The sequence below is a fragment of the Eulemur rufifrons genome, chromosome 18 (genome assembly GCF_041146395.1).
Source record: "Eulemur rufifrons isolate Redbay chromosome 18, OSU_ERuf_1, whole genome shotgun sequence".
Classification (NCBI taxonomy): Eukaryota; Metazoa; Chordata; class Mammalia; order Primates; family Lemuridae; genus Eulemur; species Eulemur rufifrons.
In genome coordinates, this window is record NC_091000.1 from 4,582,119 (window position 1) to 4,609,518 (window position 27,400).

A 27,400-nucleotide genomic window follows, 5' to 3' on the forward strand; every position below is an offset into this window, starting at 1 on the left:
ATTTTCTGGTTGTCACTTTTCCCTAACAAAAAAAAAAAATGAAATATAATCTAAACACTCTAATGCGCCTAACGTATAAATCTATAAAAAGCAAGCAAGCTTGCCCCTCAGTTCAAAAGGGATTTGTATAGAAAGTTACAGAATACTTTCCATACCATTCTCACACCCTTTACCCAAATCCCCATGACAGCATTATTGGGGCCTCAGAGGTCAGCATGGAACTACTTGATTAGACAGTTGAGAGTTGCATGACCTGAGTCTTACTATGCATGAGGGTTGTTCTAGGTCACTTCTGTACTCTATGGTACATATGCTGCTTGGCCCATGGGCTAGATAGAGAGTCCTCTGCATTCTATTGCAGTTGGTGTGCTAAGTTATGAGTGTCTGATTCATAAGGTGTTCCCTCCTCCCCCAAGTATGGCAGTAGCTCAGGGCAGGATCAAAGTGGGGCAGGACCAAGATGGGGGCCTAGGGCCCACCCTCGTCCTTCTTCCCAGGTAGGGCAATTGCACCGAGGCAACAGCACCCACTTTCATTCCTAGGAGATCCAGAACCCCTCTCTATCTACCTAACAAGGACAGGTCAAAATAAGCTGTTCTTTTATTCTCCCTATCTCCAAGAATAACCTCAAAACCCAGGTTTCTAAGAATAAAGAAAAGCAACGGTGTGTGGGGGTGTAGCTTCCCACAGACGCCCTTTCTAGATCAAGTCAGGCTAAAAGGTGTAGTTTTTATTACATCTAACCCAGAAAAGTAGTTTAATGATGGACTTGGGCCTTTTCAATATCTACACACCAAACCTTTTCAGGTTAACAATATTATAATTTCTAGATAGATGGTAAAATGGTTGACTAGTCTGAAGAAGTTTTTCAACTTTAACCTGCCCAACTCATACCATGCAATTAGAAAGTTATTTTCCTGTCCCATAAATGTAATTACTTATTTACAGATAATGTGCTGCATTTTTAACATCAGCCATTTCTTTATTTTATAATAAACCACTTGTGAATGAAAATAAGCTCAAGATAGCTTATTACCTTGACATTTGCATCTGAATGTACTAGAGATTACAGCTATTATTTTTAATGACAGTTACAGAATGGGTTATCATTAAGTAACTCAGTTGTCTGGAATTAACCTTACTTTATGTTAATGAACCAATAATTCATTCATTCATTCATCCAACCAATACTTACAAAGGGCCAACTATGTATCAGGCACTATTCTGGGGGTGTAGGGTACATCACTCAACGGAACACATGCAGATCCTTGCTTTTGCTGTGGGGTTAGGTGGGCAACACTGAACACAATAAATGAGGTATCTACTGAGTTAGAAGGTGATAAGTGCTGTGAGAATAGAGGCAGAGAAGGGTGATGAGTCCTGAAAAGTACACGATGAGAGGGTATTTGGGGCAAGGATTTGGAGCTAAGACTTGAAGGAGATGAAGGAATTAGCCACGTGTAGTTCTGGAAGAAGAGAATTCCAGGTAGAGGCAATGGCCAATACAAATTCCCCAAGCAGGAGGATATCTGGCTTGCGGGAGGAACAGAAAAGAAGCCAGGAGAGCTTGTGCAGAAGGAGGGAGAATAGAGCAGGAGGTAATATTAGAGAGGTGGCCAGTGTGGGAACCGAATGGTTTAATAAAGACTTTTTTGAGAATTTAGATCACCATTTCCATATGGCATATCATGCTTCATTTTAAGCCTGATAATAGTGTTATTGTAGTGTCCTCCTGACAATTTCTTACTGAAACTAACTTCATATTTTATGTGACCAGTTACAATTGTATGATTCCATTCAATTGAACATTCTCTATGTCTAAATTCCAGTTTGTGGCTGATATGGGAAGGTGATTTAAAAAATAAGACAAACATTTAATTATTCAGTCAATTTGAACTACATTATGATAAAGAAAATGCCTTCTGTTCATTCATGAGTAAAATAACATTTCTTTAAAATATCCATGTTGTCAAAAGAAGGCACCTTATTTGTAAATGTAAAACATTTCTCCAAGAATTAGATACCTAAGAATGGCATGCCATAGATTTTTTTAGATAATCAACACCTCATACTACTAGAAAATGTCTTTTAAAAACATAAACCATATCTTTTAGAACGAATATAGCATTTGATAAATGTCACAACAACGTGCTTTCCTAATGAACCATGTTCCTACGCTGTTACCTAAACACCTCTCTCTACTCTGTCAGGATGTGGTTGCTTCTACTAAACTAGAAATAGTTATTGGAAGACTGAAAAAAATAAAGAAGTGCATGGTGATATTTATGGGCTAGAAACTAAAACAACTCACAGATTAAGGACAATTATGATGTGTGCTTATGGTAAAAGGCAAGATGGCCCTGAGGTTGTACGAAGCAACACTAAATTGGAAAGGCCTTGAGAGCCTAAGAGCATAAATATAATTGAAAGAAGTGATCACACTCAATGCCTCCACAAATATTTACTGAGTACCCGTTATGTGCTAAACCCTTCATTAGTAGCTGAAGAGAGAATAGCGAACAAAACAATCATGGAACTTACCGTCCAGTGAGGAGAAGCCAGCGCTACGCAAATCGTACAGGAGCACACAATATAAAGCACTTAATTACAGTTGCCCTAAGTACTGGCTCCACTTGAAAGAAAGGTCCATGTGCTCAAAACTTTGAATTGGTCACATATTACAGCTCCGGCCTGGTGAGTGATGCTTGGCGTATATAGTAAGTGTCGTGAGACACAGTTGTTGGCTGTTAATTATGTGAAAGAGAAACAGAATGGAATGAGAGCATAAAAATAGGGAGTTCTAACCAAATCTAGGGGTTGTTTTAATGGTTAAGCTGAACTCTGGATAATAAATACGATATACGCAAGGAACAGGAAAAAGGGGAAAGGACAGGGTGGGAGAATTTCTTTAAGAGACAACAACTTGCTGGCAGGAAGCCCTGAGGAGGGACACTTGGTCCTTTCCAAAAGAAGTCCAAAGTGAATTCCACTTTTTATATTTTAAACATTTAAATTGACATTTTGAATTCCAATGTTATTTCTTCAACTGATTCCACAAAATTATCAAAACAAATATCTATATAAATAAGATGTCTAAGCATTAAATACCAGCTCAATAGAATATTTGTTATAAAATTCTACTAGAATTTTTTAAAAGTCAACATATTATCTATGGAAATAAGATTTTAATGAACTGGTGTTTTGATTCCATACATTTATGAATCTAAGTTTTTAAAAAATGTGGTTTTCCTTGATCAACCATTTATAATAGATAGAAATTATTGATTTAGAGACTTTAAGAGATTTTGAAACATTTTATAAATCCTGCTAATAATTCCTCTTTTTTAAATTTATTTTTTTAGAGACAAATTCTCACCATGTTGGCCCAGACTGGAATCGAACTCCTGGGCTCAAGCAATCCTCCTGCCTTCTGAGGGGCTCTACTTGCTTTATTGTGTGAAATTCACTGTTCTCTTTTGTTATGCTTTCCTCCTTTAGGTTTGGATGTGTGGAGGAGAAATGTTTGACGTTCCGTGTTCGAGAGTTGGTCATATCTACAGAAAGTACGTCCCATACAAAGTTCCATCCGGGACCAGCCTGGCAAGAGTGAGTGACTCGGGATCAGATCAGATTGGGCTCGGGGTGACTTTGTGCAGGCTGACTAGTCAGCCTCACACACGGTGTGATCCAAGGCACAGTCTCACAGACACCCTTTAATGTACAGAGAGCTCCTGTGTTTCAGTTTGATTTCCATTGCTTAAGGAAGTATTAACTATTATGGCCATTCTTGTTAGGAATTGTTTCAAAGCATTTTCACATGCTTATATTTAATCTTCACCATTACCTTCTGAGGTTGGTACCCTTTATTTTGTAGATGAGAAAATGGAGGTTTAGCAAGGTAACTTGTTATGCTCATGGGAATGATAAATAGCAGAGAAAGTCTACAAAATGGGGGACCAGTTCCTTTCTCCCCACACGGAATGCAACAGGATATGTGATAAGTCAGACGCAGAAAGAGGTGAGGGGAGATGGGAGGAGATGGGTGCCTGAACTCTGCTCATTTGTAACCAGGGCCTGCTCTGCCTAAAATTTTACTCATCCTCAAAATTCTAAAATTGGCCAAGTCTAATATTTTTTCCCCATATTCTTTTGAATAAAACCTTTCTCACAGACCAAGTGCAAGGATGCTTTTCTCTTCTGCCTTTTAGAATGTTTTCATACATGTCCAGGAGGACATAGTCACAATACCTTCTCCAAACAGTCCTGACAGCTTCTGTTTTCCATGTTCCGTTACTTGCTTCATGGCCGAGTCAGTTTCCTTTTCCGCTCAGACGCCAAATCTAGAAAAAAGGGTATTTTGACCATATCTCCTTGCACAGTGCTCTCCTGGGAATCTAATCCTGAACTCTTCATTTTGGTCCTTTTACTAGGAGGGCTGCAATATATAACTATCTGAGTCTTTCATATAAAGCTCAGTAAGCTTAGGTGACAAGCTTTTGTAAAACAATGAATAAACTAATCCATCAGGATCCAGTAGAGTGTCAGTAACACAAGGGCACAGCTCTCTGTCTGTGTCATTTGCTGCTATCCTCCCAGCACCTAAAACAGGGCTCGGTGGCACTCAGATATCTGTTGAAATCTTAATTAATCAGGAAAAATAAGAACAGAAAGTACTATGGGTTTAAGTTGTTACCAAAACGTAAACACTTTAATGAAATATAGTAAAATTTTCATTAATACTGAATCTTCTTAGGGAGAGGTCATTCTTCCTCATGCCCTTTCTGAGATTAGTTGTCAACAGTACCCATTTTTCTCAAGTCACATTCATAATCTCAAACAGCAGTTAGAGTTCACAGTAATGTTGTTACATCACAAACACCTTGAAGGGAAATGCAGGCTGAATATCCCTTTTCCAAAATGCTTGGGACCAGCAGTGTTTCGGATTTCTGATTTTTTCAGATTTTGGAATCTATGCATAAATATAATGAGATATCTTGGGGCTGGGACCCAAGTCTAAACATCATATACACTTTATACACATATCCTAAATGTAATTTTTAATACATTTTTGAAAATTTTGTGCATGAAACAAAGTTTTCCTTAAGTACTTACGTGTGGAATTTTCCACTTGTGGCATCCTGTCAAGTGCTCAGAAAGTTTTGGCTTTTGGAGCATTTCAGATTTTGGATTTTCAGATTAGAGATGCTCAACCTGTAGTCCTATTATTCCTCCCTCCCCCCAAAATTAATTCATCATTAATAATGTACTCCCCTAAATAAATGTAGAAATACACTATTTGAAGAAAAGAAACCAATCACAAAATCTTAACATAATTAAAGAGCTGCATCTTGGGTAAGGAGATATGGTTTAATGTAGTCGTAAGACTTAATACAAATGAATCAGAAAAGAACAAGAATTCACAGGAAGGTAAATGATTGAACAATTTTGCCACATATCACAAATCAGCCAGGTAGACACCATAAATCATAGCAGTGTAGCAGTTCAAAATATCCTAAAGATAACGATGCTCTGTCATTTCTCCCCTTCCCCTCACTCACACGCCTCCCCTTTGTGCCCTGAAATGAGCCCTGGACTCGCAAGACGTGCGTGTGCTGGGTCTATAGTCAGCGGAGGGCGTAAAAGCTGGTGGGGAAAGTTGTGCTGATCTAAACGGGTTTGTTTCCAAAAAATAAAACTGCTCATGTATTTTCAAGAAAGAAATTAAGTACTTTTTCAAGGACTGTCAAATACAGGGAAACTAGGCCTGGCACATAAAACTTCCAGGGGAAAGTGAGCATTCATTCGAATGAAAAAACTCCATAATTCTGAATTTTAATCTTTTCCACTCAGATCTTACTTGAGGGCTCATTTTTATTTATTTTTTTTCCTCAACTGCTAGAGCAATCAGAAAGTCATAAATATTGAAGCTCAACTGTCACTCTGAGGACTGTTTTATGATTTTTTAAGTAAAAAAAAGTATATTAAAATGAAAAACAATTCTGATATTTTGTGGGAGCAGCTCAACTGCTTTGCTACACCCTACATTATTACTAAATCATCCAAAATGATGAGAGACTTTAAAGATGCTTCAACTGCAGGGCCACATCTACTCACGTGGTATTTTAATCTTTCAGCCTTATTAGCAAATGGAGATGAAGGTGGAACCCTGACCCCAAAGGCTTGTTTTCTTACTCTACAAAACTTGCCTACTTCTTCAAAAGTGTGCACCTTTCATTTATATACCTATGTAAATTGATGATTCCAACAAACTTCCAAAATACACACACACACACACACACGTGTGTGTAAACAGCCTGCGGTACACTGAACAGCATACCAGTGCATATTATAGAAATAAATTCAAATAATTATTCAGTACCTTCTATAATATATGCTTGCCTAGCATTCCAATCTGGTTGGAAGAGACAAGATAGCCGCATATGAAACCATTAGAGGACAAGACAACACAATGAGTAATTGTTCAAATGCATCAAAAAGAAGAGGGGGGGAGTTGGTACCACAGCTGTGACCTTCTTCGGTCCTCTCAAATGAAACCACTTGAAAGAGGACCCACAAGGACACCTCAATTAAATTACAAGTTTCATAGAACAGTGATTCCCAAACCCGGGACAAGTGACCAGAGCCAATTTCTGGCCAAGTCTTCACCCAGCCTCAGTGCACTGAGAAAAATACTAATCACAAGGCTAAATCTGTTCAATTTAATACCTCTCTTTGCATAGCAATTATAGGCTTTTTTTCTTTTCATATGACAAGAGACATAATAGTAAATTTTTGCTAACGCACTTACTTGGCAAAAGCAACAATTAGCATCACTGGATCATTTCCCACAAAATGCAAAGCTCTGGGACACAGTGACTTACAATCCAGCTTCATCTAGGAATCGGAGTATTCACTTGTCTTTGATAAACCTAGATATTTTTACTGAGTCGGCTGGGGGCCTAATGTCAGCACACTGGGGCGCAGCAAGGCCCTGAGGGTCGGGATGCTCATCTCTAGAGCTGTAGGGAGACCACAAAGACACCAGGGCTGTGGTGACAATTATCCCTTCCTCGGGACAGCACTGATTGTCCTTCATCATGGAAGAGTGGGCAGCTCCTCAGTGAAGGTCCACTGAGTGGTGCTTTGCACAGCCAGGGTGGCTGAGTGGCAAATGAGTGGAAGGTCTCGAAGAAGATCCTTCGTTCAGAGCCAAGTACTCTGCCAACGGAGCAGTCATTACTGGCGCCTTGGGGGAAAAATTCAGACTCCTCTATAAATGCCCGTGTGGGGGGGGGCCATCAAAGCCACTGGGCCTGAGACAGGTGGCTCTAATAGCAGGGACCTGCCAGACGTGCAGAGCAGTCGCCCATGACCAAACGTGCCAGCCGGTCGCAGCACACAGTAGTCCTCATGGGAGCAACTTGACCCACGCGCGCTTCTCCAGGAGGGTCGCCACGCCGCGGACCTCGAGCCGCGGTCCGGGACCTGCACACAGCGCCCCCTAGTGCCAGTCGGAGACGAGGTTAGAGCCAACCCTTAGGCCAAGTCTGTAAGGGACACCAGAGAATGCCAATCAGGGGACTGTGGACTTCCGCGTTTCACCTTTGACATAGCCTCAATAATTTTTTTTTATTCTAAAATTTCGTCTCGGATTTCATACCAACTATTCAAGAGCATGGGAGAATTTAGATTTTTCCAAGTTCCAAGGTAAGAGCTGAAACTAAAGAAGTCAAATCCCATAAAAGTCAAATTGTGCAGGCAATTCCCCAGTTCTTGAAAATGTTAACTCACAGGGAAGGGCCAGAGGTTAAACGGTGAGTGGGTAGAGGTGGGATTATGAGCCGAGGTCTCTCTGCCCAAGGTCCACTCTCCTGACCACACTGCCCCTTCCAGAAGGCTTGGGACAAACAGGAGCAGCTGGCACCAGCGCGAGCAAAGACCAAGCAGGATGCGGGGTGCGAGCACCTGCGGAGTCAGACCCACCTGTGTCCCAAAGGCAGCCCCGGGGGACCCTCGGCTGAGGGCCACGGCTGGACCTTGTTCTCAGAGACTGTGGGGTTGGGAACACGAAGTGCAGGGTAACAATAGAAGAGGTAAAATGGAAAGACCAGCCAGTAAGTAAACATTAAAGGGGAAAAGACTAAAGGAAGTAACGTTTTGAATGCAAGAAGCGTTTGTAAAGAGAACGTCATGAATTATTTTTATTGATCTGTACCCTGTGCGAGGAGGCGGAGCTCACAAGGCAGGCGGCTTCCGTGTTGGTGTCGGAGGTAAAGCGGCGTCAGTGCAAAAGCAGGGAAGTGAGCGAGAGGAAAGGGGAAGCCGAGGGTGGTTTTAGGAAAGGCGCATTCTAAGTGACAGCCTTTTCGTGGACTCAGGCAGAGCCAGATCTGGGGAGACACGCACAGACTTCCCACCCAGAATTCTGAGAGCCCACAAAAATCTTTGCCAGATTATCTTTAGCAATAAATTTTCATTTCTGAAAAAAAAAAAAATACTTACTGTGCCAGTCCCTGCAAGACGCCCTGGAAGTTTAGGTGATGAACAAGCCAAGCACAAATCTTAACCTCTCTTAACTAATGGCCCTGGCTGTGGCACTGAGGCAGAGCACACGCAGTCCGGCCATCTGTGTACAGCAGGGCCGGCACGTCCTGAGGGTGAGAAAAGGGTTAGATGAAACTAACCAAACTCATATGGAATGAGATACATCTCATATAGCTTACTTGTATATAAACTGTTTTTGTATAGATTATCATGTCATAATTGGGATTAGCATTTAACTGAAGAGGAAGTATATGTCATATAGAGCTGCGGTCCCCAACCCCACGGTACCAGTCAGTGGCCTGTTAGGAACAGGGCCACACAGCAGGAGGTGAGCAGCAGGCGAGGGAGGGAAGCTTCATCTGTATACACAGCTGCTCCCCATTGCTCGCATCACCGCATAAATTTTGCCTCCTGTGAGATCAGCGGCGGCATTAGATTCTCATAGGAGTGCGGACCCTACTGTAAACTGCGCATGCGAGGGATCTAGGTTGTGCTCTCCTTAGGAGAATCTAATGCCTGATATCTGAGGTGGAGCCGAGGCGGTGATGCTAGTGCTGGGGAGCAGCTGCAAATACAGATTATCATTAGCAGAGAGGTTTCACTGCACAATAAATGTAATGTGCTTGAAGTATCCTGAAACCATTCTCCAACACTCCCGTCCGTGGAAAAATTGTCTTCCGTGAAACCCATTCCTGGTGCCAAAAAAGTTAGGGACTACTGAAGAGCATATAACATTATTTTACATACACAGTGGTATTAACAGATTATATTTAATGATCCTATAGACTACACTAATCTTCATACAAGTTACAAATGTTCTTGACTTTATATATTCACTTAGGGTTTCTTAGCCGAATGCAATGACCTTTGAAGATTTCCTGTGGTTATTGTATTTCGTGGGCACAGGGCTAAACCTGAGTCTGGTTGTGTTGCCTCTGTCAACTGCGAAACGACTTCTTAATATACTTCCCACAATGCCTTTATTCCGGGGCCATCTCCCCGGTGACATCCAGCTCTGCTGACTCCATTGCTCATCTCAGACTTTCCAAACTGATGAGGGTGGAGAGATGAGTAGAGATATAAAGGGAGGAGGAGGAGGAGGAGGAGGAGGAGAAATGCTTCCATGCAGAAGCCAGATGCTCCCCCAAGTTGTTGCACGAATGCTTCTTCCTTGCGGACCGTGGTCTCACTCGGCTGTCCCCTTCTAAAATAGCTGAAACGGAAGAGCACTATGTCTGACATGTACAGCGCACCCTTGTGTATGTCAGAAAAATGTATCAGTCGAGGAAAAGCATTCATAAGCCCAAAATGATAGTTTGAGATCCGAAAATAAAATCACCAACAATGCTATAAAGTATGGTGATGAATGGGAAATCTCCAGTCCCACAAATTGACCTTTGTCCCCTGATGACTGTAAATCAGTTACTCTCGTAAAGCGGCCCACGATTGGAGCTGTAGCATGACAACCTCCGACAGCCACAGCAGTCAGCACTTCTTTCCACTGCTCTTAAAACCATAGGGTTCAGGTGCTTTATTTGAAACTATCCATGAGTTCAGGGACATGGTGGCCTAACACAGGCTTCCTCTCGAAAATCAGGAAAGGATGAATTCTTCCCCAAAGATTCAGCCCGCATAAATGGCTGGGGCTTTTGTGCAGAGGCAATTCCTCTGAAAACAATAACTACCTCTAATTCTTCCTTACAATACAACAAAGGGCAGGCTGGGCACAGTGGCTCACACCTGTAATCCTAGCACTCTGGGAGGCCAAGGTGGGAGGATTGCTTGAGGTCAGGAGTTCGAGACCAGCCTGAACAAGAGCAAGACCCATCTCTACTAAAAATAGAAAAAATTAGCCAGCTATGGTGTCACAGGCCTGTAGTCCCAGCTACTCGGGAGGCTGAGACAGGAGGATCACTGGAGCCCAGGAGTTTGAGGTTGCTGTGAGCTATGATGATACCACTGCACTCTAGCTGGGAGTGACAGAGGGAGACTCTATCTCAAAAATAAATTATATATATAAAAAACACAAAAGGGCAACAAGGTTGTCTAATCCTTGTGACAAGAACTAAAGATGATTCACACACATCAATCATGTGTTTGCTTCTCTCTCCTTTTGGCCACAGTCTAAAATATAATACTGTTTGTTTAGATGGGGCTTTTTCCTTAAGAAATTCAGATATCTGCCTTAAATAATATTTCACTATTCTCCACGATATTCCCCCTAAAAATCAATCATAAATTTATTATGTGACAATAATGATTCAGTAAATCATCGAGCTATGATGCGTTTATTGCATGCTGTGAAGATAGATGTCCTCTCTAGCCTCCAAAAGGCTCGGGCTGGAGAAATTCTATCACTAAATATTTAATAGGTGCCTCCTGTGTGCCGGGCAGCAATTCATACAGCATGCCACGTGTCCTGAACCGACAGCGTGGGGCCTTGCCAGTCAGATGAAGCCATCGCTTTGAAAGTAATGGAGCGTCACCTCTCCTCAGGACTCGCCCCTGCACCCAGACGAGTTGCTGGTGGGCAACGCTGACACAGCACTCATGCCCACACGTTAACCACGTCGCCTTTTACGACACCCGGCGTTTCCCGCTCGTGTTGCATACGGGGAAGATGAGGCCAAGTGAAACTCTTGTGTCCGCCAAGGACCTGCTGAGAGGAAACGGGAAAACGTGAGACCCAAATCCACTCTCCACGGCTTGGCCCTTCTCTCCTCCCTTAATTCCTAACCCAGTGGTGTCAATTTTTTACGTACCCATATATTTTGTTTAATAAACAATAGAATCACATATTGCCTTTAAATTTTTTGAATAATATGGAGTTAAAGCATAGAATTTTCATGCCAAACAGACACTGAAAAAGAAAGTTGTGTAGCAACTCCCTGACAGGTGCAGCCTCCTGCCATTTGGAAGTATCACGAAAAGAACATGGGAGGTGAAGACAGCATTATTTTAAAACTCAGCAATTTCCCACAAAACTATCTTTTAGTTTGGTTTCTTCCTATTTATTTGCTTTACATATATTTTTCCTCAAAAGCTCCCACAGATGCTATGTGCTTCCCCAAATTAAGACATTTTGCTCAATTCAGTGGTTTCAAGTATTCCTTGGTGCGTTCCCAAGTTTCAGCTCAGCTCTGACTTGTGAATCAATTATCTGATGCTTTCTAATGTGCAAAATGAGCTTATAATGGAGTCAGGTAGTCCCCAACCTATGGGGACAATATTCAGCATTTCTTGGGCTATCATATGAGGACCAACATTTTACATTGCTTTTTGTTTACACCTATTGGAATGTTTTATAGAGTGAATATCATATTTAAATGGTGGTCCTAAGTATTTACATGATAATTGGCTGTCATGATTAATCTTTACTTTTACTCTGTCATCCTTAATGAAATTAAAACGGGATTTATCTTTTATTTCCTACGGTACATTTCCCAGGCTTTTTGGTTTCTCTTTCTCTTACCTAGAGCACCTTGGCATTATAGCATTATATGTTGTTATTTAGCATTTCCTTTTTTTTTTTTTTTTTTTTGAGACAGACTCTCACTCTGTTGCCTGGGCTAGAGTGCCGTGGTGTCAGCCTAGCTCACAGCAACCTCAAACTCCTGGGCTCAAGCGATCCTCCTGCCTCAGCCTCCTGAGTAGCTGGGACTACGGGCATGCGCCACCATACCCCGCTAATTTTTTCTATATGTATTTTTAGTTGTCCAGCTAATTTCTTTCTATATTTTTTTAGAGATGGGGTCTCAATCTTGCTCAGACTGGTCTCAAATTCCTGAGTTCCAAGGATACATCCGCCTTGGCCTCCCGGGTGCTAGGATTACAGGCCTGTTATTTAGCATTTCTACGGTTTTCTTTTTTCAGAGGACTTGAGAAGCAAACTGCGTGGTGAGCCGTATTTGTGGGTTAGAGGAATTATAATTGCATTTTTAGCATTATCCCCATTGGAGCTGAACATTTCCCCGTATTCGCAACTCCACCAGAGCCTCAGAAAGGAGAATGCTGGCTCAGACAATATAGGTCCCTGCTGCTACAAAATGACATTGCTGAAATTTAATCAAATTAAAATATTTTAGTATGCAATAACCAAAAATGCAACTCTTGCGAGGGGGAGCAGGGCTGGCCGTTTTACAACTCTGCTTCCAGGCCCCCAGTCCGACGATGAAGCCGCAGGAGCACCTGGAGAGGAGGGACTCGTCTGGTGGAATTAGCTTCTTACCACGAGATGTGCAAATGCACAACGACACTGTGCTTGACTCTGCTATTTCATTTCCATCCCAATCACCCGTGTTTCTAATAGTTTATTAGCTCATGGCAAGAATTCCATTTCCAACTGCCGTCCCAGCCACAGTGTATCTGCTTTTTAGTGCCAGTTGAGATGGAGAAAGTCGTTCCACTTGGTATTTTGTAAACTGAGAAATGATCAAAAACCAAATGACAGCTTTGTGGTGTGTGGATGCTTTTGGTGTTCTAATTCTGAAAACAGTTCATAGAAATAAAATTTCACAGATTACTTAAATTTGAACAGACATAACTTTCAATCTAAGGACCTGCAATGAGCAATTAGAAACAGTGATTTTTTTTTTTTTCCTGGCTGTTTTGAAAATATGGAGAATCGAACAGTGTCTACTGGAATAAATGTCATGGCACCATGTGGTCTGAACACAGCTTGCTGTGGATGTTCCTGCGAGGACCCAGAACTCTGTGGGTGATGGCTAGATAATGCTCATTGTGATTTATAAAAAACAGCAAATGAATTAATAATAATCACCTAAAAATAAGGTCATACTTCCTTGTATGCCCAAGTTGTGATGGGCATGAGATGAGACACCAATGCCAGAAAGAAAGCCCTTCGGATTGTCCCCCAAGGGTCTCCAGAGACCACAAAGGCTGCATCGCATGGGCACGTGTGCCCATTGGCAGAAGTGTGCCCTCTGCACCCCCCGACCTGCAGCTTTTGCTTCTGCTTCCACTGGCGTCTGTGTCCTGCCGTGAAGCTGTAGGAGCAGCCACGCCGTCACCCCCGCTACCGAGAGCATCAGCCTCTGGCTCGTGGTGCATCTCTGGAGGAACCAGACAAAAAGAACCAGACAAAGAGAACACATACTGTATGATTCTACTTATACAAAATTCTAAAAAATACAAGCTAAACTAGAGTGACAAAAAGTAGGCCAGTGGTTGCCTGGGGATGGTAGCGGTGCCACAGAAAGGAGATGGGGAGAGGGATTTCAAAGAGGCGTGAAGAAACCTTTGCAGGACATGGACACGTTCATTACCTTGATTGTGGTGATGGTTTCACTAAAACATGTATACGTCACAATGTACCAAGTTGTATGCTTTAAATATGAGCACTTTCTTGTATATAAATTATTCCTCAATGAAGCTGATTTTAAAATCAGGCCTACAAGCATTTTTTAAGTAAGTTCAATCTTTTGGGGAGCTGTTTTTGTGTTTGTCCTGTATCTAAAGGCCACATTAAATGCTATCATAAACACTACCATAAATATCCAAAATATTTGGACAAAAATACAACAGAGATATAAAATCAAAGAAAAAGCTAACCCTTGTTCAAGACAGGCAAAAGCAGAAAACCACCTGCAAACAGCTCACTCAGCCTTGGGGAAGAAGGAAGAGGAAATTGCCTGTCGGAGACGCTCCCTTTGCTGGGCTGGATTAGCGTCCTCTCCTCCCACCGTCCTCTCCTCCCACCGAAGGTTTCCCACTGACTTCAAAGAGGACTTCAGATCAGAGGAAAGCGGAGCTCGCTGAATAATTGCAGAGAGGTTGGGGCTCTCTTAGAGAGCTTCTCTTTTGAGCTGTGCCCATGATGACATTATCATGTTATCAACGATAAAAAGGCTTGGGGCGGGACCGCTGAGCCACTCGGAAGCATCAAAGAGGAGACGAGAAATGCATTCGAATCAAAGCTGAATTTTTAAAATCACGGGCTAGGGATACGATTTCTTGCTGTAGGAGTGACTGTGACAAATAAGAAACTGTTTCTATATGAGATTGGCTTTGCTAGTTATCGCCAGTTTCTGGGGCAAAAACACCAAAAAAAAAATATATATATATTTTATATATATATACATATATATATATAGCTGAAGAAAGAGAAATCTATTACTCAACCCGCCATAATGTAACAGCTTCATGTTGACAGAAGCGCTTGTGGGTTGGGGCCGCGTGGTTGCACACAGCAGTCCCACCGCAGGGAGGACTGGACGCTGCCGCCAGCGCGGTGAGGCGGCCCCAATAACACAAAGGCACACACGGGGCAGCCTCGCGGCCGGAGAAACAATCAACTCCCGGAAACTACACTGAGAAACCGAACAGGGATTGTATTTTTAGGATAATTGCACAGTAGGATCTAAAATGTATTTGGCAAAAAAAAAAAAAAATAACTAGTGGACAGATTTATGCAGTTTCATGAACTAGCAGGAAAAATGGAACTATCTATTTTCCTCATGCCGTGCAATGAAGATGATCAGTCAGAGCTGGAAATTTGTTCTTATGAGCTGAGCTCGAAATGTCATTTAATGTTCCTGGTAAAATGTCAATTTAAAGACCTGATGACTATTAGAATTAAGGAAGATTTAGTGTCAGATAGTGCAAAGAAAACAAGACTTGAATTCTAAAGACCTCTATCATAAGGCTGGATGTGCTAAGTGTGTTAATAAATATTTGGGCAACACAGAGAAAGGAGAAATGAATATCAGTTTGGCTTGAAAAGGGGAACATGTGATACACAAAGAACCACAGAAGGGTGACATAAAAATAGAGAAGGCTATCAGTGTCTTGTACATAGCAGGCGTGCTCAAACTAAGTTTTTATTTCATTTATCATTCAAGAAGTAGGAAAATCTGCAGCTTTTAAAAACAGAGAAATCCTTTGCTTTCTAAACCAAAAAATAAATGTATTCCTCAGCTCTAGTAGCTGTGGTTCTCAATCGCTGCATGGCTTCCACTCTGGGTACATCCCAACAGACGAAAACCTCTTGGAGCCACCTTGAATGGATTTGGATTCTCTCTCCCCTCTCCCTTGTCCGCACTGAACTTGGGGACTGGCTGTACCCAGCTGAGCTGTGCAGAGACAGAAAGCCGTCACCTGCTTACCTACAGACTGAGGTGAGCATGAGGCCCTCAACAGTCCATCGCAGCCACGCCGAACCCGCGCCAGCCGCCCCAGTTAGCTCTGCTGTTCCCCACGGTCTGTGGCTGCCCCTGCTTGCTTCACAGAGAGGCCGGCAGGGCCCCCCTGTTAGAAACCAAAGAGCAGCAGGATTGTGTGTTTGTGTTGCATCGGCTGTGTGTGATGCAGGCTTCTCTGCAGAGAGCTGCGTGAAGCCGCTCTAGAATAATTTCCACAGAAGCCAAACATTCGCTATGCATTGGCAATAGCATCAAGATAGGCCAGATTCTGCACCTACAGTCACTGGTGAATTACAAAACATTCATGGAGCCCAGATCATACACAAGTTATGTTTATCAGGAGTAGGGTTGCCAGGTTTGACAGTAAAAACACAGGATGCCCAGCTAAATTAGAATTTCAGGTCAGCAACAAAAGCTTTTTAATGTAAGTATGTCCCATATAATAAACATTACTAATACAAGTATTAAAAATATTTCATTTTAAATATTAAACTTAATTAAATTAAATTTTATGTGATTAAATAATTAAAATTTTAATATTAACAAGTTATTTGTTTTGATCCGAAATTCAAACCTAACTGTGTGCCACACAGTCCAGGCAACTCTAGTTAGGAGGAATAAGAAAAGAGTTTCAAAGAGTGGGTGGGGTCAGAAAGAAGAGAAGGCACTGAGGTTTAGCAAAATGCCTGGAAGGGACATTCTGGTTATGGAAAGAAAGGCAGTCCTCAGAGTTTGGCCAAGTAGAGCAGAGACAGACAATGAGAAAGCTGCATTGCTTGGCATGAAAGGGGAAGAAATGGTGATATTCCCGTGCAGCCCTACAAAGGAGGCCCAGCGGGAATTCTGAGGAGGCGGCACCATGGCAGGAAGCCAAAAGACAGAAGGAGGAAATCTTGGCCAGAGAGAAATTCCCTTTATCAGCCAAAGGATTTGAAAGAACCCGAGTGGTCAAATACTCCATCTTGCACACCCATCTGTGCCGTTTTGTCATCTAAGTCTCTGCCACTGCCCAAAAACACTCAATAAAAGTCTACACCCAGCTGACCTACCGGAAGTGTTTGAGAGACGCACCTACACAAGTCTCTCCAGGACGGAGGACAGAGAGCAAGCCCAGGGCAGCGGGGCAGAAAGGTCCCCCAACAGGAAGTCGAAGTGAAGGCTGAATGTGTGAGCACACACCCCAAGGATCCACAGGACTCTTGAGGAGGACAAGGACCTGCAAACTGAGGTTAAAGCACTTTTGTTTAAATCTCAAAAAACAGGAATCCCAGCTAACACCTGCCTCTGTATATAAGACAGCCTCTAGAGATGTCACTCCTGGTAGGTGGGGAGGAAATGGTTGCGTGTGTAGATCTCCCGGTGTTCATGCTTGACTCTTCCTTTCTTCTTGATATCTATGTTTTGGGGGTGCTATAGCACCCACACCAACATTCATTCAATCTCAGAGAGAGATGAAACAACTCAGGTCAATTATTTTTCTCTTTTACCCTCTCTGGAAGAGATGTTATTGGGATGCTTCTCTTTCATGGCTCTGCACATGTTTATGCAGCTATGAGTGCTTGAGTGAGAAATATTACTGTGCTCTGCCCCATTACCTCCAGGTACTTGAATGTGTGTCTATCTGTTCCTATATAAATACCCACAATGAACTCAAATGAGGATATGATTATACCATTTCCTGGACTGCATCAATTTATTCCACAATCTCTAAAAGACCAACCAAACTCTTCTCGTAACTGCGTGCAGTATTTCTCAGCTGTGGGTCCAGTGTTTTCCCAAAAACTACATCCTGATTCATGATGCCAGTGACAAATTAGCACAGTGTTTGTTATTTCCAGAATAATGACCTCGGAATGATTTTATTTGGCAGCCACGTGGATGGTTTAGGAGTGAGGGCTATTTCTTGACTATAATTGTACTTTAGAAAGTTTCCTCCTGATAGGAAATTCCATTCAGAGAACAGAGCATCTATAATCGAAGATGTCTATGAGTCATCGGGGACATTAGAAAATGGTCAGGATGTTTTATTTATATTTAAATGTTTATGGAACAGTCATAGCAAGAGAGAAACTGGCTATTGCAGTCTTTGAAATTATTAGGCTATTTCTCTTTTACTGTCTCCTGGGAAACTACAAAAAAGGAATCAATGATTTGACATTATCCCTAGAATATGTCCATGATCCCACTGCTTCCTTTGGAGCGCTTGAGAAATCAGCCCAGCTAACCTGCAGCTTAGTGTCTTTCAATTCGAAAAGAACATGATACTGCAGGGCTTCCTGCCAGTCCCCTGGTTAACTACACTACAGCTGCCCTAAGGTTGGTGACAATTTACCAACGTGCTGACTCCTGCCCGTTTACTTATTGATACTGCTTACATTAATCACGACCCTTTGAGCCATTTCCAGTTGAATGCATCTGAATTAGTCAGTTCTCTTTGAGCTTTTGCAATAATTCCCATTTCTGTTCCAAAAACCCAAAGCAACAAAAATCTACCCCTTAACAACAGCACTCTTTTAAACGGTTCCTACTTCAATGCCTTTATCAATAGCTACATGCACGCACTATGAATTTGTTCACTTTCATTTCACGATATGGTCTTTTATTAATTCAATAATTAGCATGCCCAGATGAGCAGAAGTTTTTGGAACCACAGAAGACACTGGACCTTTTAAGGAAAAAAATGGATCCCTACTTTCATGATACTTACAGTCTAAAAGTGCTTATTTATCCAAGTCAAAATAGATTCCTTAATGAAAAATCTTTCTGGCAAGCAACCAGCATTTTTAAGGCATGTTTCCTCTAAAGAAAGTCACTTTCTCATTATTCCTGGGTAATTTGCCTCTTGGCCTCTACTTTTGCTATTCCCCTGACTTTATTCATTTTCACTTATCAGAGAGGCGTAAATTGATGAAAATCAAATATTTCCACTTTACTTAATAATTGTAGTTTAGGGAAAAAAGGTTGGAACGACAGCCTAAAATCAAATTTGAATATAAGTAACATTTTAATATTGTCAACTAATTTTTTCTATTCTATCTTTGAATCTTTTTGCCAATCCTTATAAAAAATGTTCTGAGGACAAATGAAAATAAAACACATTTCATATAGAACGTTTGTCAAAATGCAATGTAAGTGGCCAGATGATACTGCAGACCCACACGGAGATTTTATGTGTGTGTGGTACACAGTACCACCCAGAGCAGGAGCCACAAGACATCATCTGTTTCCTTTCCTGTCCCCAAATGAACCAGGCAATTCAGAATCCGTGGCAAGGGCTAGCATATTACAGAACGATGTTGACTCTGATCATCTGTCAGGGGAAACTGGAGTCCGAGGAGAGGAGGAGGGGAGGAGTGCTGAAGGAGTGCATGAGAGTGGCAAATAATAATCCCTCAGGGAACACTTCTCGCACTCAGTGTCATTCCCCTGCCCTCCTATCTGTGCACTGGCACCTTAGAAAGGAAGGGACACAGGTAATCAGAGCCGTCCCTGTGGCTCCATCTCTTTTCTGCATCTTGCTCTATTAACTGAGCCCTTGTCTGTGCCCACCATTGACCAGAAGTAACCAAGGGCGTCCACGGAGGGTGAGGGGCAGAGACAGGAGACACTGGAGGTGGGGGTGGGGAGACAGAACAAGAAAACTGTACAATTCCGTTAGGAATAAGATATCAATGACTGCGAGTCCAAATCCACTAGTCTCTTATGTCTGGCCATTGTGCTCATTTTATCTGCAAATAAGAAACCAGAGTAGGCCAATGCTTACACCAATCAAGATTTAAAATAAAGAACTTAAACAGAAAACAAGAACCAGAGCCTACGGGACACCAGCCTATGAAAACGTGCTACAGCTGGAGGCATCAAAACTGATACCTTCTAGACAAATGCAGTTGTTCTCTCTACCGCTTAGCACCACAGAGCTAGAAGGCATGTCTGGAAGCTTCTCATCTCAGCTAACACCTTCCCTAAGGGCCATAGCAACAGTTCTGTTAATGTGTGGCTGAGCCCAACACCCAGGCTCTCCAATTCCTAATCCTGCACTCTCTCGACTGCTAATAATAGCTCTACTGTTCATAGTACCCTATTGTGTGCCAAGTATTCTTCCAAGCACTTTACAGGTGTTGCCTTACTTAATCCTACACCTACCCCCGCGATGTAGGTATATGTCACTGTTGCCAGTCCAGGTTAGGAATCTGAGACCAGTGTGGATATGTAACTTGCTCAATCCCAGAATTGACAGAGGGCTGAGCTTCTACCCTGAACCCACACACTCTCCTACCCCTAAGGATCCTGCTTATCCCCCGGGTCCAACCTTCTACTCCCTTCACCCCAGGAAAACATCTGGAGAAAGACTGGCCCGGTGCCTCCCTCAGCCCAACTTCAGCTCGCAGTAAACTGCTGAATTCTCACCGGCATCCATGTTGCATGTGTGAAGTATCAGAACACAAGGTTTTGACTTTCATAATGCTGGGTTCTCTCTCTATATATATAGTAGGGAGAAAAGAATAACAGCTTGTTTGTCCTCATTCTTTCCAAGATCCCTGTTCCTGGAAAGGCTTTAAGCAATTTGATGCCTCAGAGGAACTTCACTCCCTCCGGTTTCAACACCTTTAGTTCCATGTGAAAAATAAAAAATTTATAATCATGGAATAACAAGAGTGATGAGACAGTTGGGATAATCGTGAGCTGAGTCTTTACTGGCGCTGAGAAATTAATTACCAAATTGGCGATGGAACTTGCCAGAAGCAGAACTGTGTGCAGCGCCGCAGGCTAATCGTCCCCCACTCCTGGCAGTGATGAAAACTCTCATGGTTAATCAGCCACCAACCAGAGCTGCCTGCGGTTGCCCCATGTCTTTTCCTTTTCTTTTTCGATTTCTGGTGCGAGTAAAACCAGACTTTGAGCGCATAAGCCAATACATGACATTTTTTTTCTGCTGCGTAGAACCTGAAGCGGGTGGCCGAGACCTGGATGGACGAATTCGCTGAGTACATCTACCAGCGCCGGCCGGAGTACAGGCACCTCTCCACCGGGGACATCTCCGCCCAGAAGGAGTTGCGCAAACAGCTCAAGTGCAAGGACTTCAAGTGGTTCATGGCTGCGGTGGCCTGGGACGTGCCCAAGTACTACCCTCCCGTGGAGCCCCCGCCTGCGGCCTGGGGGGAGGTGAGGAAAGGCTGCATGAAGCCTGCCCTGCCCCCGAGCATGCTCCTCCCTCGGACCCCAGGGCGGGAGGGACTGCTAACACCTCCGCTCTTTCCCCTGCAGCCCCGCGAGGCGAATTTAAGTCATCTCTGATAAATGAACGTCCAGCCTCTTTTTAGAAGTTACTAGAGATGAACGTTCAGCCCTCAGTGTTGATAGCCAACCCACAACCTTAACCGCTGCTGTCTCCCCAAATGGGTTTTTTTAAATACACCTGGGAAACATTTTTGAGATTAGTGAAATTATCAAAGGCGCTTATAGAGAATGAAAATATCTGTCGTGCTACTGTGTAAAACAGGGTGCCCTGATAACCACCTGATAAAATCCCTCACTGTCCTCTGTGCACAGCCTTGTTGCCATTTGTGTAACATGTGCACGTACAGGCCGTGAGGGGCTCGGCTGCTGCCCTAGCCGGGGTGTGCTGTGCAGACTCAGGCAGAAACCCATTTGCATGACGCGCAGAGCTGTGAGACTGCAGGTCTTTAAATAAGCACCAGACTTTCCACCTCTGAACGCTTCTATTTGATTTTACTTCATGATCTAAAATGGAAAGAGCTGAAGAGCTCCAGGTCCCAGACTTAACGTATCTATCTTTTGGCATGAAAAGGACTGTTGTGCCAGGTGCGGTTCCATTCAATACTGTTACTATCGCCTTTTCCCTGGAGAAAAGAGTGTGCTAAAGCAAGGACAATGTTGGATAGGGCGGCTTTATCCTGGCACTTTAACCTGCTTTCAGCAGAGGCTCTGGGGGAAACGCAGGCGGGGCTGGACACTAACTCTCCCGGTTCTCCAGCCTTTCAGAAGCCAAGAGTTGACTGTTATGCATTCTGGAGGAGCTTTTTGGTCCCTGTCCCTGGTTTTGTAATGTGGGAGAAAAGATGCGGTTGTCTAGTTAATGTCCTTGGCTGTGGGAGCTCTGAAAAAAGTTGCCCCAGGGCGTGGGAGGAGAGGCCAGGGGACTGGCAGCATCCCTGCCTTCCTGGGTGAAGCGTGCAAGCTTCCTGCAGAAAATGTGTTCGGCAAGTCACAGGTGAGCTGCTTGCTGTGCTGAGAGAGTCCAAGAGGATGCTGTTCTCTGCCTGGACCTGGGACACCAGGCATGAGGGAGAGGGTCAAGGCCATCACTACACACTCCACCTCCCGTGTTTTTTGCATGTGCGTGTGGGCCTGACATTGTCTACCTAGGTCAAACCATGTTAGTAATTGGTTTCATCTTTGCATCTCAAACATTTCGTTAAAACTTCCCTGGAATATGAGTAATATTAGTCTGCTTATATTCGTTTTAGCTATCTGCCATGGGCTTCATTTATAGCAGTGAAAATTTAAAGTGGGCAGACATCAGTAAGAACTTTCTTAGCCTCATGTGTTGGAAGGCATAGGAATTTGTTACCCAAAAAAAGCAGCGAGTTCCTTCCTGGAGGTTTTTGGTTAGGGTTCTGTTTGCCATCTTTCTGTGGTGATTTAGGTGCAGTCCTCCCTGGTGACTAAGACATACACCTGAAGACCCCACAGTATCATTGTGTGAGTCCCTGCTGGGTTGAAATCTCATCCGTCTTTTCTCCGCCTTATGTGGAAACATAAATTTGTGTTCCCACCTGGTTACTGTATACTTCAAACATCAATTGGTCACATTTTCCCACATTACCTCACTAAACCATAACATATATTTATAAAGCACCTTGTCTGGAAACAGACTCAAAGCTTCCACTGAGGTTCTAGGAGAGACACAACCTCTTGGCAATAATCAAAACCAGAACCGTCTTCAGACCAGGTGGGCTACGCCAGCGTGTTTGCATCGTTACGTTCGAGTGGCCCACACTTTCACGACGCTTGCTTCTCCCTGGAGACATTTGGGGTCATCATTGCTGTTTGAAACAACCAGACATTGAGAAGATCAGATTTTTTTTAACACAGTGGCAAATTTCTTTCCCCAAAGCTTCAGAACAGTAAACCAGTGCAGGTTCAGGAAAGAAGCAAATGGGGATATCTGGTAGTTCCAAGGCCACTGCCTTCAGCTGCGTTTGTTCAGGGCAGATGGGGTGCAGAGCAGGAACGAAGGCCTAGCGGACTGGAGGAAGGCAAGAAGAAAGGAAATCAGTAAGAGACAAGAGTCTGGTCTGGTAAATTCCAGATTTGAAAAGCATCTGTCTCCCAAGCAGAGTAGAACCTTGACAGCATAAGTGACCCGTGGGCATTTAACTCAGGAGGCAAACGAAGGATTTGAAATGCAACTTCATCTAAATGCAATGATGAAAAACGCTATATTTTCTAACTGTATATTGGGTAATAACCTATTTCTTAATAGTAGGTAAAAAAATTACTAAAAGTGCAGAATATATCTGTGGGCCAACTTAATCACTGAAAAAATCTTTCAAAATTTTCACACTTATGTGATTTCTTTTCCCTTTCAGAGAACTTTTTTGATAAACCTTTTATTTTGGGATAATTTTAAATTTACAGAAATATTGCAAGATCGTATAGAAAGTTCACATATACCCTTCTCCCAGCCTCTTCCAACGTTAATATTTTATATTTGCTGCATTAACTGTGGTATATTTATCAAGCTAAGTAATTAACATCAATACATGTTATTAACTAAACTACAGACTTTATTCAGATTTCACCAATTTTTTTCACTAATGTCCCTTTTCTGTTCCAAGATCCAATTCAGCATCTGAAAGGGCTTTTTAATCTCCTATAAAGTTCAAATTAATTGTTAGAATGGGCAAAGCTCCCAAACAAATGTAATAAGTCTATCACTGTTTTGGTAAGAAATTGAAAAGTGGAATGCGGACTCTGTGGTTCCTTTAAAGCAATTATTGGAAGGAACCACAAAGCTCCAGCAACGTAAACACGAGAATCCTTTATGGGAGATCTGGGCCAAGATGCAGGGCAACTTGCCGCTTTATGCACTTGTACTTGGAACGGTTTTCCACCTGCCTCTCCGTGCCAGCCTGATTCTGGGTAAACAACAAAGTGCTTAGGCAATTTTTGGCTCTGGTAGTTGGAACTCCACTTGTAAAAGATATGTTACAGACCATAAACTGCCCATAAACGGCCACTCACTTCCCTGACAAACCCAGCCGGATTCTGCACTTATCTCTGAGCTCATCTCTCTTCTTCTGCCCTTCCCAACCTCCGTTTATCCTCAACATAGTCCTCTTAAAATGAGAGATCAGGCCACCATTCCTCCATCCAAAACTTTCGAGGGCTGCCATTCCTCTCCAGGTAAAAGTCAAAGTCAGAGGTGGGGAAACTTTTCATGTGGAAAGGCCACATTAATTTAGCTGTCATCAAATAAGGCTGCATTCAAGAAACTTCAAGTAGATATACTTAAAAATGTACATTATTTTATAAAAATCTAACTATTATGTACTTAATAATTTCAAAAACTGAAACCTATTTGTTAATTTTAAAGTTAACTGACCTTTTAATGGCTTTGTTGTGTCTGCTTTTTGTGGAAAAGCATGTGAATATTTGGTTGCATTGTGGAGGTCCGCAGTTTCAGTTGACCCTCTAGATGGGTATCAGTCATTTGTGATCTTAAGGGGGTCTTGATTTGGGTTAGAAAGGAGAATGTAGCTTTGCCACAGTAAGTGGCTGAAAAACAAGAAAGCATTTTTCAGGCATGTTGCTGAAGGCATGGATAGTCTACTGTGTTTTTCCATATTTCAACTGGATCTTTCTTAGCATTAAACAATGACTTTAACATATCATCCACGGAGAGCTCAATCAATTCCATCTGTAGTTCTTTAGGTGCCTTGGTGATATCAACTAGATGAGGATGAAATGCTAATTTGAGTGTCATGTCATGGTCCTCAAAGTCAATGAACCTTTCATTGTATTCTCCAGCTGTTATAGGTCTATAACAGCTGCACATTCTTCAAATAATTTGCATATATCATTCTGGTCATCAATAACCTTTGCTAGCCAGGGAAAATGTTCATCCAAAACTTCCTTTTGAAGAAGAAGTATTTTGGAAAAATATGGCTTTTTTCAAAATGCTTGGAATTTTTGCCATGTGTCATATACAGACTTAGTTTTACCTTGCAAAGAAATATTCAAGTTGTTTGGATTTGACATGATATCACACAAAAATGGTACATTCCTATAGAAATCTTCTTTCAATAATTCACGTTGCTGATTCTATTCTTCATAAAATTTAACTTTGTTCCTGCAGAGATAAAATTTTGGCTAACACCTGTCTCAGCAATAGCCAACACACTTTACAATGATATGGCAAACCCACAGGAATATCTCATCATTCAACTTTAGCATGTTATGAAATTGACCATGCCATGTTGCATTTGCAGGAATATAATTAACAATACTTATAACTTGTTGCAAAGTTTCACTTAAAGTAGCAGCTTTAGCACAGAGATTTGGCTGATGCAAGGTACAATGAAAAGAAATGAGAGCATCTGGATCTGTTCATACTTTTTTTATCTGTGCAGTAAACCCTTCATGTTTTCCTGTCATGGAAGGTGCACCATCTGTACATACACTCACTAAATTTACCAAATTCATTCCAACTTCACCACATTTATCTTCAAAGTTGTTGAAGATATCTATTCCCCATGTTCTGTTCACAAGAGTGCCCAAAGCAAGTAACTCTTCGTAGCAAAAAAAAAAATCTTCTGTTATGACCCAAATGAAGTATAAAACCTGCGCTGAGTCAGTAGTCTCAGTTGATTCATCCAAAATGATTGAATAATATATATTTTCCTTTTGAAGTATGGCATGAAGTTGTTCTGTTAAATTGAAGGCTAATTCATGCTGCCGATCAGTTATGTTTCTCCTTAAAAGAGGCCGTTGCTTGTACTGTGAAACATCATCAGTGTCTAAGCATCCTACAACTTTGACAATGCATTCTTTCACAATTTCTACATCACTGAATGGCTTCTCTTTTTTCCCAACTATATAAGCTACTTTATAAATTGCTCCAGTGGCATTATTTCCAGGTCTTATTGCAGCTTGAAAGAATTGTCTTTCCTTTTGCTTTTCATCTTTTAATTTCTGCAATACAACCTTTTGCACCTCTCCCTCTAATTTAAAATATTTATGGTCTTTATTAGTGTTATAATGCTGATGAGCACTGAATTTCTTAAACATTGATATTGCAGTATCACAAAGCAAGCAAATCATCCTATCTTTAGCAGAAGCAAGATAATAATGCAATTCCCAATCCTCATTAACAAATCTATTTTCTTCCTTTAGCATTTTCTTGGCCTTCTTTGACATGATGGGCTGTTAAGCAGCCAGAATTAAAAAAATACTGTCAAACTGTGCAACTACTCACAAATTCCACTTCAAACAGAAACACAGTGCACCACTGTCAAAAGCTGATAACAGACTGGAGTACTCAACCCTCATAAACTCTCACCAACCAGCCTCATGCGGCAGTGGTGCCAGTCAGGCAGGGGAAGTTAGAACTAAATCATGAGCATAGCAGCCGTCAATTTAGCCCTTATGGCTACTAATGTTCTAATTGTGCCAGTCAATCTGTGAGAATTATTTCGTTGAAACTTATTTTATTCTTTGGTATTTTAAATATGTTCATTTTAAAAAATAAAATAAAAATATAAAAGAACAAACATGTATTAATATAAATAAAAGGATTTGTTCTGTAAAATTTGGATTCAGTCAAAAGGTCACACTTAAGGACCTAGAAGGCCACATGGACTTAAGGCCCCAGGTTCCCCACCACTGGTCAAAGTCCTTACCTATAAGGCCCTAAATGATCTGACCTCTGTTGTGTCTCCTCCAACCTCATCTCTTACTACTCCCCTCTTGGCTTACTCCTTTCTAGTCATCCTGGCCTCATCACTGTTCCTCAAACAGGCCAGGTGCAATCTGACCTCAGGGCCTTTGCACTTACTATTCCTATAACTTTGCTATTCCCTCAGGTCCTCACTCAAAAAAATCATCTTCTCAGTAAGGCCTTCCCTGCTCATCCTATCTAAAATTGCAACAATCCCCACGCACACGCACACACTCATGCATGCCCCCTCTCCCTTTCCTCCTTTATGTTTCTCCTTAGCATCCATCCGTATATAACAAGCTACGTAATGGAGTTATTGATTGTGTTTCTCATCTCTCTCCCCTGCTAGAAAGCATGCTTCATGACACAGGGATCTTGTTGGCTTGTTGTGGTACTACCACTCTGTGGAAGCAAGAAATAGTGTCTGGCATACGGAGGCACTCAATAAATATTTGTCAAATGAATGAATGGGGGATCCTGGCTCCCTGTTGTCCCACTCACCATTCACTGCTCTGCTCACACACCTGCGTATCTGAAGCCTCCCCTGAGCTCTCACTCCCTTCTTGGCCATACAAAGTCCACCTCTTTGGAAAGCTCGGCCGGGAAGGCGTTTTGAGTAATGAATGTCAGGAAACTGACTCTGATGAACTGTCAGGTCTATGGTCCATTCAACAGTCAAACAAGCTATAAAATATTCTCTTCTGACATCCTAAGGGGAAGGGGGAGAAACTCC

The 27,400-nt window shown here is 42.2% G+C and overlaps 1 protein-coding gene across 1 annotated transcript in view; it reads left to right on the top strand.

Moving 5' to 3' along the window:
- The window catches only part of GALNTL6 (polypeptide N-acetylgalactosaminyltransferase like 6), an 851,955-nt gene that overhangs the window by 777,051 nt on the left and 47,504 nt on the right, over positions 1-27,400 (top strand). The window contains exons 8-9 of the mRNA XM_069493359.1: positions 3,499-3,606; positions 20,646-20,867. Coding sequence (XP_069349460.1) covers positions 3,499-3,606; positions 20,646-20,867 — 330 coding nt within the window. The remainder of the gene's footprint in view (positions 1-3,498; positions 3,607-20,645; positions 20,868-27,400) is intronic.